This window comes from Elephantulus edwardii, unplaced genomic scaffold, assembly GCF_000299155.1.
Source record: "Elephantulus edwardii isolate Elephantulus edwardi_28Jun2011 unplaced genomic scaffold, EleEdw1.0 scaffold00340, whole genome shotgun sequence".
Taxonomy (NCBI): Eukaryota; Metazoa; Chordata; class Mammalia; order Macroscelidea; family Macroscelididae; genus Elephantulus; species Elephantulus edwardii.
The window spans coordinates 1,027,122-1,040,864 of record NW_006400090.1 but is presented as its reverse complement, the minus strand read 5'-3'; the positions used below and the strand labels follow the sequence as shown (position 1 = coordinate 1,040,864).

General features: G+C 53.4%; 1 protein-coding gene across 1 annotated transcript; it reads left to right on the top strand.

Annotated features, from left to right (window-relative positions):
- Nucleotides 1–962: 962 nt before the first annotated feature.
- On the top strand, nt 963–12,159 carry LOC102862006. The gene is made up of 10 exons (XM_006901718.1): nt 963–1,487; nt 2,609–4,083; nt 4,935–5,047; nt 5,459–5,607; nt 7,776–7,886; nt 9,172–9,341; nt 10,138–10,427; nt 10,909–11,105; nt 11,407–11,517; nt 11,926–12,159. Exons 1-10 carry the CDS (start codon nt 963–965, stop codon nt 12,157–12,159), a joined length of 3,375 nt encoding a protein of 1,124 aa, XP_006901780.1.
- Nucleotides 12,160–13,743: the final 1,584 nt, after the last annotated feature.

Genomic DNA, 13,743 nt, shown 5'->3' with positions numbered 1-13,743 from the left:
TCCGATTTGATGGTACATAACAAAACAAACAAAAGTAAAAAAAAAAATCATTGTCAGACACTCAGCATAGGATCTGATTCCACTCACACCTAAGAAATGACAGTTACTGTTGTTTTTAGGCCTGTGGAGGAAGGGACAGATATGAAAGAGAATGAGGAGTGGAGTTGGCAGGTTTGAGGCTCGATTGGCCTTCTGGTCCTCAGTTGTCCAAAGTTGGGGACTGGAGGAGCGGTGACAGAAGGGAAGTGAAGAATAACCTCTGAGCTCCTTCAAGCCCTGCCATGTTCATGAGTGGCGTGTGTGCAGGAGAGGTACTCCAGAGGACACGCTCTCATTCCCGTCCCTCAGGAAGCAGCTCGGCTTTGTGCTGACTTCCTTCTGATGGACTAAATGATGGGCTGGAAGGACCACTTCTGATAGTCTGTCTCTGGGGCGCGATTTCCCTATTCTTACAGTTGTATAAATGGAATCTCAGCCCTTCTAGTTGTGACACTTCCAAGTTCTGAGCTGCTTCTGTCATCAAGGCCAAAGTCCTGGATGGAAAGAGACCCTTGGAGAGTCCTGGGATCCCGATAGCTCCAAAGAGTGCTGGACAATACTCTATGGCCATTTGCACACTCGGTCTACTCAACAGCCCCCGCCCCATTGAGTCCATTCTTCCTTCAGCTAGGGAGGGGTCTGTAGGCAGTATGAACCCTGTTACCCCATCCTAAACCACCCCACCACTGTGGACTCCCTAACACCTCTCCCTTGTCTCTTTCATCTCCAGTCCTTCACCGGTGAAGCAGGAATAAGCTTTCCTGAATAAGTTAGATGGATGGTCCCCATTAGCCTGGTGGGCTGCCAGTCTCCTGCCTGCCCACCAACGTCCCCTGCCAAGGAAGGTGCCTCTGTGTGTGGGGGAGGCTGAGGGGTAAGAGAAGTTGGGAGGGGGTTGGAGGTGCCCTGCTCAGCAAGCAGGAATGGTGCCTCCTGGGAAGAAACCAGCTGGAGAGGCCTCCAACTCCAATAAGAAATGCAAGCGTTACTTCAACGAGCACTGGAAAGAGGAGTTTACCTGGCTGGACTTTGACTATGAGCGGAAGCTCATGTTTTGCCTTGAGTGTCGCCAGGCCCTGGTACGGAACAAGCATGGCAAGGCTGAGAACGCCTTCACCGTGGGCACCGACAACTTCCAGCGCCATGCCCTGCTGCGCCATGTGACTTCGGGGGCCCACCGCCAGGCTCTGGCCTTCAACCAGGGCCACCCTGAGGGAAGGGGAGCCTACCCAGGCCTGGCTTCCACTCACACCTCTCGGGGCTTCAAGGCAGATGTGGATCCCGCCAAAGTAGCTGTGCTGACCACTGTGTACTGCATGGCCAAGGAGGACGTGCCTGATGACCGCTGCTCTGCCTTGCTTGAGCTACAGAGGTTCAACCTGTGCCAGGCATTGCTGGGCACCGAACACAGCGATTACTACAGCCCCAGGAGGGTGAGGGACATGCAGGTGGGTGACAGCCAGAGGCATATTAAGGACTTGGGGAGGGTGGTCACCTAGCCAGCAGGGCATAACCCGAGCATGCCAGGTCCTGCCCATTGCCCATCATGGACCAGGACACTTAATTCACACCTTTACCCATCGGGACCCTTACCAAGGGCCTGCTAGTTACCAGGTCCTGGGAAGGCTGCCTGCTAGAGACAGGACAGTGATAAAGCTAGACCAGGCCTGGTCCTGGAGGGCACAGAAGAACTCCCCTCACTACTTAGGCCAGAGTTTACAGACTTGTGGCCCTGGAGTATGATGAGTCCTCAGATGTGTTTGAGTCTCATAATGTTTTGGCGGTTCTTTTTCAATTCATTCCCAACTTGAAATATTGGGAGATTATGTATAAAAGTCCAGATTTGTGATGTCTGTGGAAAAGCTAGAAGGCACCCTGGTGGCACAGCAGTTAAGCACTCAGCTAATCGGAAGGTTGAACCCACCCAACGGCTCTGAAGAGAAGTAATCTGCTCCCTTAAAGATGACAGCCCAGAAAATTGTCTGAGGCAGTTCTGCTTTGTCACATGGGGTCACTTTGAGGTGAAATCAACTCAATGGCATGTAAAAACAGTAACTAAAAAGTTAGGACTCTGTGCTTCTACAGCAAAGAGTGGTGGAGTTGGGAAGCAGGACGCAGTTTGCTGAGGTCTTCGGCATCCCGGTGGTTTACCCCTGACCCACTCCATGCTCAGTGCCACCTGCATGGCTCCTGAGGGGCACAAGAGTTGTAACTTCTGGGGAAAAAAACAAAAACAAAGAAGAGTTGTAGTTTCTGGCCTTGGTACCAGCTGTGTGAGTGAAAACCCAGCTTTCGCAGAGCCCTTTGTGGTTCATAAAGCACTTTTACATTCATGAGTTCATTTGAGCCTCACATCAACCTAGGGAGGCAAGTAAGGCAAGTATTAGCTGGTTTGGGTGCCAAGTCTCAGGGGAAGTCACTTGCTCAGACTCACACTTAGCTAATAAGTAGCAAAGCCAGGATAATAAATCAGGCTGTGTTCCTTTCCCCCATCCTACATTGCTGGCCTCCCCCTCTCAGGACAAGCCTAACTCTGTCCTCTCTCCCTTTCTCTCCCCGGCTGCCCCAGGTGGCCATTGCCAGTGTCCTGCACATGGAGGACTGCCAGCGCCTGAAGGCATCCCCATATGTGGGACTGGTGCTGGATGAGACCAGGGACTGGCCCGAGTCCCACGGGCTGGCCCTGTTTGCCACTTCGGTGTCCCCTTGTGATGGTCAGTCTGCCACCACCTTTCTGGGCACTATGGAGCTGCAAGAAAGCGAGGCCACGGCCAGCCAGCTCCTGGACATCCTGCAGGCCTTTGGCGTGTCTGTTACCAACCTGGCCTGGCTCAGCTCCAGCCTCCCAAGCGACCGCCTGGGGAGTTTGGGTGCACAGCTCCAGGCCGCTTGCCCACTGCTTACCGAGTTACACTGCCTTCCAGGCCGAACAGACCCCAAGCCCCCTGCCTACCTGGGTGAATATGAAAGCATACTGGATGCCCTGTTCCGCCTGCACAGTGGTCCTAGTTCTCACATGGTCCCTGAGCTCCGAGCAGCACTGGACCTTGCAGCTATTGACTTGGCAGGACCGAGGCCCGTGCCCTGGGCCTCGGTGCTGCCTGTGGTGGAAGCAGTGGCTGAGGCCTGGCCCCGCCTGGTGCCCACCCTGGAAGCTGCAGCCTCAACCTCACCCACTGCGGGGACCTTGGCCCTCGCCCTTCGCCAGTTCACCTTCGTGGCCTTCACCCACCTGCTGCTGGACGCTCTGCCTTCGGTGCAGAAACTCGCCCTTGTCTTGCAGCCCGATGAGCCGGACCTGGCTCTGCTGCAGCCGCTGGTGATGACGGCCGCCGCCTCCCTGCAAGCACAGCGCAGCTCCGGTGGCACCCGCCTCCAGGGCTTCCTTCAGGAACTCCCCACCTCAGACTCCAGTGGGAGTGACGGGCCTTGCACCTATCTCGGTGTGGAGCTGGTCGGCTACTCCGAGGCGGCCGTCCGCGGCTTCGAGAGGCTGCGGGGGGCTTTCCTGGACTCCATGCGGACAGGACTGCGGGACTCCTACCCCGGGGCCTCGCTGGACGCTGTGGCCGCCTTCGCTACCATCTTTGATCCTCGGCGCTACCCGCAGGAGCCCGAGGACCTGGGCACCTACGGCGAGGGGGCTCTGCGCGTGCTGCTGCGCACGTTCGCGCCCGCCGTGGTGCCCCAGCGCGCACTGGGCGACTTCGCGCTCTTCAAGCGCGTGGTGTGCAGCCTGGGGCGGCTGGGGCCGCGCGCGCTCTGGGCCAAGCTGGCCTGCGAGCACTCAGAGCTGCACGAGCTCTTCCCCGACTTCGCCACCCTCGCTGCCCTGGGGTTGGTGCTGCCCACAGGCGCCAACCTCCTGGACAAGGTGGGCCGCAGCCGGGAGCTGCGGTGGTGGGGGCCCTCCGTGGGTGGGGAAGGCCGCAGCGGCCACGTGGTGAAGATCGCCGTGGATGGGCCCCCGCTGCACGAGTTTGACTTTGCCTTGGCCGTGGAGTTACTGGAGAGTGGATGGGGGGAGGGCATTACGCAGCTCACGTGAGGGCTCCCACCCCTTCTTCCTCTGCGGCCCTGGGGACCCTATGGGCCACGCTGGACTTAATCATGGTGCTGCTTCTAAGCTGACCTACTAACTGTGGCCTCCCTGAAGCTTGAGCCCCCCCCCCCCATTCTGTGGGTTCCCTCTGCTCCATGTCGGCTCTCTAACCCTGTCTCCTGGACTCTGAGGAGGCCAAGTAGGCAGATGTGCCGGGGTCTGGAGTCCCCCGAATGACTCCTGTTCTATCCAAAGTTTAGTGAGGAGTAGCTAACCTTTCCCCCATTAATAGTCTTGCTCCGAGAATTTGATCTTGGCAGGGGCTTGGGAAGTGGGAGTTTGGGGTAAAAAAAATGGGTCCTGGGCTGTTACTTAGCCCCACTCCTGCCAGTGCCCTCATATCTTCAGCTGAAGAGGGGAACTGAGACTTTATTCATTCTTCACACACCGCACAACATCCTCTCTGTGCACAGTCTAGTGGTTCCAAGGCACAGATCCGGAGGCTGACCTTGCCCTCCTTCCACCCCAATAGGCTGCCTGAGGGCTTTTTTTTGTACATAGTCTTGTATATTTAGACAAAAATATATAAATGTGAAATAAATCTATCCTATCTTTCATAGTGTTAACACCCAAAGATCTAAAAGGACTTATTTTGGTTTTGCAATGACAGGTCTAACAGAGTCCCAAGTAGATTGAATTTCTTTCTCATTTTTTATTTTTCCTTCCCCAAACTCTGGTTCTTCTCCAGGTTCTGACCCCTCCTTTGTCCTGGCCTTTAAAACCAAAGACTCCAGAACCACAGAGCTGTACCTGCTGCCCCTTGAAGACTGACCCAGGGCCTTCTGCTCCCTAGTGGGGCACTCTCCTCCTTCTGGTCTTCCCAGCCCCTCCTGTCACCCGACTGTGAACAGTGTGGGAATCAGGAGCGGGGCGAGAGAGTGATAGAGGAGGGCACCAGCATCCTGGGTTGGGTTTTCATTTACAATAAAGTGGAAGACCAGTGCACCTTGCAGTCTCCATGGTGATATGTGTCCGGGGCCCTGTGCTGGCTCTTCTGCCCTGCCCCCCCCATGCCTGGACCCTCCTTGGGGGTTATTTTAGCCATCCTGTTACCTCTGTAGGTGGGGAAGGGTCATTCTCTTGGACTGAGAGCCTTGCCCTGTGGACTCTACCTCTGCTTCCCCAGCTTTGAGAAGGGCCGTGGAAATAGACTATAGAGCCAAGGGACACTTTGGCCCAGCCTTGGCTGGGCTGCTTTGTGAAGAGGTGGACAGGAATTCTTGCCCTGGCTCCACACCCAAGATGTTCAGCAGGCTGCGGAGGTAGAAGGGCACCCCCTGGCACCTCACTTCAGACCTGCCCTTCTTCCTCCTGCAGCAGGCCCTGCCTCCAGTGCCCCCAGCCCCCTGCTGGCCTCCCTGCCCCTGCCCACTCGGCCTCTGCAGCCCCCGCTGGACTTCAAGCACTTGCTCGCCTTCCACTTCAATGGCGCTGCCCCGCTCAGTCTCTTCCCCAACTTCAGCACGGTACGGGCTGGGCTGGAGGGTGGAAGTCACACACCCAAATGGGGGGGGGGTAGGTCAGGAGGGCTCAGAGGGTTTTCCAGCAGCTGGATTTCCAAGAGTTCATCCTCCAGCATCTCCCCAAGTGAGTAGGTGAAACCCCTGGACCCCGTCCTTCCCTGGGCAGCTGTTCTTTGCTATTGAGTTGGAACCGACTAGAATCACTCAGGAGGAGAATGCCCATCTTTCTCCAGCAGAACCACTGATGAATTCGAACTGTCTGCCTTTAGGTTGGCATGCACAACTCCTTAGCCACTAGACCACAAGAACTAGGGAACAAAACAGCGTCACCTCCACCCCCACCACTGTGACTCTAGTTTCACTTGTGTTTTCATCTGTCTGCCTGTTTTTGTTTGTGTCTCTGTGGTCTTCGTTATTTGTGGACGTGTGGTTTAGGTGTCCAGTATGTGTGTTTATAAACAATTCTTGTGTGTCCATGTATCTGAGCATTCTTAGTCTTTGTGTGTGTGTATGGCATTTACATTTGGTATCTGCCTGGCCTCAGTGATTTTGTGTGGTTTGGGGGCCTAGGACGGTGTGACAAGAATTTGTGTATCTTTCTGCGTGTCTCTGTGGCTTGCAACTGTACCTGTAAACTTGTGTGCTATGTCCACACTAGTCTATGCATTTCCTTATGTGTATGTGTATGAATGAAGCATATAAGGAAGGTGGGTTTTTTACTCCATTATGTGTGTGAAGAATAATTTTTCCTCTCTTTTAATTTAAGAAACTCAAATGTAATCACTAATGAGGCCTACCCTGTCCCGAATGAGTCCACGTAATCCTGAAGGTGCCCTGGTAGTCAGTAGAGAAAGATGTCACAGTCCGCTTCTGTTAATACATAGTCTTGGACCCTATGGAGAATTTCTGATCTTTTATTCAAGTGGGTCAGCATTGACCCCAGGCAACAGTTTTGGGTTTTATTTTTTACACCATTCTCACAAGCTGGCCAGAAATTCTACCTCAGTGAGTCCTACCCTGCTCACCCTTCAGGGCTGTGTAGAGTCTTACCTAGTCCAGGGATTTTAGCGGGGCCCTCTGATCTTTGGTCCCCACTGTTACCTGCTAGCATGCTCACAGTTGAGGGCATGATCCCTCCGGGACACATGAAGTCACAGTTGTCTAACATGCTGTGTACCCTGCAGACCATTCTCTGAGGTGCTGTGAGAGTTGGCCTCTCTTCTGTGTCCAGGGAAGTCTCCAGAACCAGGCTCTTCTCAAAGCCTCTGAACTCCTCCTTTGGGAGCATTTAACGAGTTCCTCTTCTTTTTTTAAATTTTTTAAATTTTATTATTTTTCTGTGTGTACCATCAAATCAGATCTGACTGGTACAGAAGGAGATTGTGTCTCCCTTTCCAGCAGAGCATCTGGTGGATTTGAACCAGGCAACTCTGGGATTGCAGTGCAGCTTCTTGCCACTAGGCCACCAGAGCTCCCTAATGAGTTCCTCTTGATAAGCCTGTGCAACTTCTGGTTTTGACCCTTGAAAAAGGACCTAGGTTTGGTAGAATAAGGAAAAAAAATGCATATTTTAAGGAAAATAGAAAAGACCTGCAAATTGATAGTCCAAAAGAATGAATGTCCCTGCTGTTCAGGAAGTACTGGCCTCCTCTTGGTCACCACCTCTCCTGTGGACACGGCTCACACTCTCCTTAGTGTCTTTAAAAACACCTCGCATGTGACTTCTGTGACCACTGGCGCTGACAGAATAGGACTTACTTTGTCTAGCCCACAGGTCTCAGCACAGAATTTGTACTACTGCAATATGAATATAAAGAAATTCATCAAAGAGGCAATTATTTGTCTCTCCTCAACTCTTTGTCCCAATAGTTGTGATTCTTGTGAATGAAAAACAGAGATCAGAGGAACAGTGGGAGAAGTCAAGGTGACCGTCAGGACCTGCTCAGTAACGATCACCCTGGCTGTCCCCTGCCTCCAGGCAGAGGCCCAGGCTGAGCTCAGTCACCGGGACAAGAGGCTGGGTCGTTTTTGGTGTCTAGCACCCACAAAGATAAGAATGTTCTTCCGAGAGTGACCATAGGCCCTCCGGAGTCTGTATAGATGCGGACATGTGGTACTGTGCCTTCTGGAGTAGATTCCAGAGTTACCATGGTCTCCCGTCCCCTTCACAGATGGACCCGGTCCAGAAAGCTGTCATCAGCCACACCTTTGGGGTCCCCTCCCCTCTGAAGAAGAAGCTCTTCATTTCCTGTAACATCTGTCACCTGAGGTTCAACTCAGCGGTGAGAGGGGGTGGTGGTAACAGAGAGGAGGGGGCTGGGCTTCCAGAGGCTTGTAGGGAAGAATGGGGTGGCAGAGGGTGGTCGATATTTTCTGGCTTGGCCACTGAAGAGGCATGCTTGGTCCTTTAATCATCTCTTTTTCTTGTAATTCCTCTGTCCCATCTTTCAACCTCCTGCTGCCCAGCTCCAGTCCCCTTGGGTCCCCTGTCCTCAGCTTACTTCTGTGTTCTGGAACCTTCTGTCGAAGAGACCACCTTTCCCTACTGTCTGAGACCACTTGGTATTTGCTAGAATTCTCAGAACACGTGGGATGCATTTGTACCCATCATCTTAGTTTGTTCTCAGGACGTAACTGTGAGACAGATAGGGAAGTATTATCATCCCCACTTTTCAGATGAGGAAGCTTGAGTCTCAGCAAGGTTGTTTGGGGCACACAGCTGGCGAGCAGCAGAGCTGGGATTTGCATCCAGGCCAGCCTGGCCCCAAGGCTGGAGTGATTTTCCCATCCCCTACCCCTACCAGGGAAGGTTACCTTTGGTCTGGGTAGTTCTGGGTGGCAGCCTAGGCACATTCACTGTTAACCCAAAGGCTGTGTATTTCCTGTGTTTCAAATCCACCCCATTGCAATTGATAAACTCTGAAACCCGTTGTAGGGTTAACTATGAGCTGGAACTGACTTGATGGCAGTGAGTTTTACTTTTCTAGGCTGTCAGACCACAGGAATTTTGTGAAAGATGGAGAGAGATTGCTCTGCAGGAGGTACTATGTCTTCTTCATGCTAGACCCCTGGCACAGTGCTTGACAGAAAATGTCCATTCACTGCTGGGAAGATGGACAAAGGGATGAATGTTTGGGGGTACATGTACCACAGAGTATGAGGACTGGTTTCATTTATAAGCCTGGTAACTAGTTTGGATTAAACACCTACTGTGTATACTACGCACTTATCGTTCATATTTCTATTACATTCTTCCAACTTCCTGTGGTCAGCATTGTTGTCATAAAGTTTTTGGGTAAGAAAACTGAGACTCCGAGAGGGTAACTGACTTGCCCAAAGGTGCACAGCTGAAGAGCTGAGGGAGGATGTCGAAGCTCAGATCTGCTTCCCCTGGAACTCGTGTATGAGAATGAATTCTGTCAGACTCAGAGATGCACGCATGCTGTGATGGCAATGACAGTGGCTTGAGTCCTGCCTTCTTCTAACCTGGCCCCAGACCAGAGTTGGCACAGATGAGGGCTGTGGACTCTGTGAATGAATGATGACATCGGACTCTCCCCTCCCCAGAACCAGGCTGAAGCACATTATAAAGGCCACAAACATGCGAGAAAAGTCAAAGCGGTTGAGGCTGCCAAGGGCAAGCAGAGGCCGCAAACCCTAGCCCAGGATGAGACAGTGGTGTCCCCAGTCCTGACCCCAGCCAGTGGAGAGGCCCCTGAAGAGCTGCAGGACACAGGTCAGTTCGAGACTCTTCTCTACAACCCCACTCTCTCGGGATTCTGATCAGTGGTTGAGATTTTTGTTCATTGCTTTTGCTTGGGTTGAAGTTTTCCACTTCATCTGGTTTTAGACTTTTGTTTAGCAATTTTGGTCCATCATTATGGCTGTAAAATTCATCCATGTTGTAGTACATAGCTGGTCTGTTCTTTGTCATTGTGGTTTTCCAGTGTACAAACTTACCACTGTATTTTACCTGTTCTACTGACAGTCACTGGGATAGTTTACAGTTTTATATGGCGATGAGTAGTGCCATGAACATTATAGGACATGTCTCTAATTTTTACTTCTTTAACAACTAGTAAATAAACCAGGGTTGCAAGGCCTTTATGAGACTGCTGTTCAACTTTATGACTTCAGACAGGGAAACTGAGGCCCAGGAAGGTCCAAGTTTACGTGTAAGCTGGCAGGAGAGTTAAGTGTGGTACCCCAACACTATAGAGCCTACACTCTCCCATACTGCCCCCATATGTTAATATAAAAATCAGTCTAAAGAATCCACTCGGGCCGCCATACCCATATTTTGTTTGTTTGAACATGTTTATTACCACAGATAAAATGCACATCTGACTAGCTTTGTTTCCTCTTTCCCTTCCCACAACCATGTTCCTTGGGCTATTTCGTTATATTGGAGCAATCAAGGTACTTTCAGCACACATGCCCAGCAGTACTTTTAAATCCAGTCTTACAGGTTGCAGATGTATTTCAATAAATATGCAAAGGGCTCCATATTCTTACTTAATATGCCTCCCGTCTCCCTGCAGTTCCTTCTCCGAGTCCCCCACTACAGTCTCCACCGACTCTGGACTCCACGCCCAGGCAGCGGGCCCACTCTGACCTCCTAGATGCTGCCTCCTCTCTCTCTCCTTCCTCTTGCCCACCCTGCTCCCCAGAGCCTGGGCGAGAGGCTCCGGGCCCTGAGCCCGCAGCAGCTGCAGTGGGCAGCAGCGTGAGCAGTGAGGGCAGGACTGACAAGGGACGCCTCTACTGCCCCACGTGCAAGGTGACGGTGAACTCCACCTCCCAGCTGCAGGCTCACAACACAGGTGCGTGTGCCATCAGCTCCCCTGACCAGGTGTGGGCAGGCCCTAGTTCCTTCCCTCAAGGGCCTTGTGACAAGCCTTGGGTTTAGTTGTTCTTGACTGAGCAGGCATCCCTGGGTCTTCTCAGCAATTCTTGGGTGAGGGGAACTGGGAAAAGCAGCCGAGGGCAGCAGGAACTGAAAGTCAGGAAACCTCTGAAAGGTCACTCCAGAGAGGGCAGGAGACACCTGCTCCATTTCCCTATGAAACAGAACCAGAGTGAGGGAGACTAGCAGAGGGGAAGCCACTAGTTACACTGAAAAAGGCCACCTCGGGGAAAGCGTGGCATGAGAGAAGCTGAAAACCTAGAGACGCGAGATCTCATGAGAATGTGTGTGCAGAGCAGCCTCCAGGCCTGAAGGGCCAGCCAGCGTGAGCGAGCCCAGAGGGGCTCTCTGCGGCCCTCACTCTCAGCGCTGACAGGCCCCTTCTGCCCTCCCTCCAGGAGCGAAGCACAGGTGGATGACGGAAGGCCAGCGAGGAGCTCCCCGCAGGGGCCGGGGCCGCCCAGTGCCCCGAAGTGGAGCTGGACACAAAGCCAAATGTGTGACAGGGGGCCGGGGGGGTCGCCAGGGCCCCAGCCCCCATTTCCACTGTGCTCTCTGCCAACTCCAGGTCAACTCAGAGACTCAGCTCAAGCAGGTGGGAGAAGCAGGGCCTGCCTGGACTGGGGTTGGGGCGAGGAGGGCAGGGAGGGGTGTGGGGAGGAGATGCAGTTGGGGGCAGAGCAGACCCTGGAGGAAGAAGAGAGTGTAGTTGAGCAGGGCTTCTGGAGGGCAAAGCTGAAGCACCACATCTCTTCCTTAGGGCCTATTCCAGGTGAGTAGCTGGTAAACTTGTGAGTTACAGGTCAAGGCAGGGGGAGGTAGTCAGCAAGAGTTTGGGGGTTCTGGGCTATCCCATCTTGTTCCCAGTTTCTCTGTGTTGTCTGTCTGTCCGTTAGCACATGAGCAGCAGGAGGCACAAGGACCGCCTGGCCGGGAAGCCCCCGAAGCCCTCCGGCCAGCACAGTAAGCTGCAGAAGCACGCAGCGCTGGCTGTGAGCATCCTCAAGGTACCTGGCTCAAACCGGACCAGTGGGAGGGGGACCTGGAGGGGGGCCAGGGGAGGCAGCCAGAAGGGGACTCCTCTTTGGGGCTGAGTTTTTGGCTGTCTTGGGATCTGCTCTGAGGGATTTCCGGGGAGCTGGGCTGAGGTAGCAAATTCCAGGGCTGAAGTGAGGGGTAGGCGGGCATTTCCTGAAGACCATCTCCACCACCATCACGTCCCCCCTGGGGCAGGAAGACAGGTGGTGCAGAAAGCCCTCTGGAATGGACATCTGGGGGCGAGGAGGAGGAGGACTTAGGCTTAGAACCCTAAAAGTCACGTTTCTCCTGTGGCTAAAAAAGCCCGAGAATGGCACCCAGGGAGGAGTGGGGGTTCAGAGTCAGGGACTGTGTTTATTTCTCTCTCTTCCTTGCAGTCAAAACTGGCCTTGCAGAAACAACTCACCAAGATGCTGGCAGCCCGCTTCCTGCCCAGCCCGCTCCCAACTGCGGCAGCCATCTGTGCCCTGCCGGGGCCACTGGCCCTGAGGCCTGCTCCAGCCGCGCCCACTACCCTCTTCCCAGCTCCAATCCTGGGCCCAGCTCTGTTCCGTACTCCAGCGGGAGCCATCCGGCCCGCCACGGGACCCATTGTCTTCACCCCCTATTAGCCCTCCTGGGGAGTCAGAGCTGACTTCCCTTGCCCCCCAAAAGGCCTTGGTTTTTTACATCTACAGCTTAGGGGGTTCTGCCAAACCAGAAGACCTGGGCTAGTTTGACAGGCAGTAGCCCCCTCACTTCCAGTCCAAACTGGGGATTAAATTAGTACCCTCCTTTTCCAAGGACCATCCTTGCCCTCCCAGGGCTAGTCCTGGACACCCCAGCATTTCCCAGCCTGATTTCTGGGGAGCTGACCAAGAAATCCTAAAGAACTATGCAAAATCTCCGCCCCAGCCCTGTGGTGCTCTCATGCAAACATCCGAGCCACGAGCCACGTGCCTCTCCTGGCCCGGGAACAAGGCTGTGACCTCCACTCCCATGCTGGGGAGGACCCCTCATCCCTCTAGTTACTTCTGAAGAATCACTGGAGATGACGGATGGGATCTCAAGGCTATCCGGACATGTGACCATGGGAACGTGGAGAAGGCAGACCTGGCAGGCCCGTGGCCAAGCAGTGTTCCAGAGCCAAGGGGGTAGAGGGATGGAAGTCTGGGGAGGGGCCCAGCTGCTTTAACGGGATTAAATGGGATCATTTAATGGGTTAAGATAGGGTGGGTGAGGATGATGTTCTGCTGCGTCCAGTTTTAACAGAGGAAGTCATCAATCCTACTAAATCTCTTCTGTTCCTCACTTGATTCTCCCTGAACCCTAGCTTTTAGGGGAGCAGGTGTCTGGATCTTCAGAATTTGGGCCCAGCTAACACCAGAACTCCCTAATGAAGAGCTTTCCCCCATAACTCCCTAGCATCTAAGTTCAGCTTTCCCTCCTTCTCCCAACCAGCAACCTCAAGGCTCTCCCTGGGAAGCTGAGTGTGGGGACCCAGACTGAGACTCTCTCAAGACCTATTTGCAAGCTGTCAGTCAATGTTACAGACCCGCCCTGCCCCAGCCCTGCCCTCACCCCACAATATGGGACTTAGCCAGTACCCACTCAGATCTTCTTCTTTTTAGATACTTCCAGTGGGAGAACAAAGAGGGAGGGAAGGGAAACTTTTTGATAACAAGCAGTTGTGGTTTTATTGTCCAATACATCAATAAATGAACTTTAAGCCTGAGGCTGTATGTGCCCTGACTCGACCTGCCCAGCCCAAGACCACCAACCTTTGCTCACCTCTCCTGTTAGGGGAAGAAAGGGCACATATTGGAGGTTGCCCTGTGATAGTGTCTCACCTAGGCTAGGTGCACATACCAGAAGTAAGAAGTAGGCACAGGAAGCTACGAGCCCCGACAGGAGTCCAGTCAGCTCCCTGGGAGCTGCTAATGGTTTGCCTTGTTCTGTTCAGGCATCTGAGGTAAGAAAGAAGGGCTACAGGAGCACCTTATCCAGCCTTCACATGGCAGCAGGCATATAAATACAAGAAATTCATAAATAAAATCCTGCTAGTAGCTTAAAACTTAGGAAGAGGTCAATACCAGCCTCCACAGGAGAGTGGGCAGGGGTGGAGACTGGCTGGGCACTGAGTGGCCACAGTGGCAACCAAGACTGGACAGTGCACTCCTGCCCCCTGGTGGCTGGAGGGAGAGTAGTGTACCAGC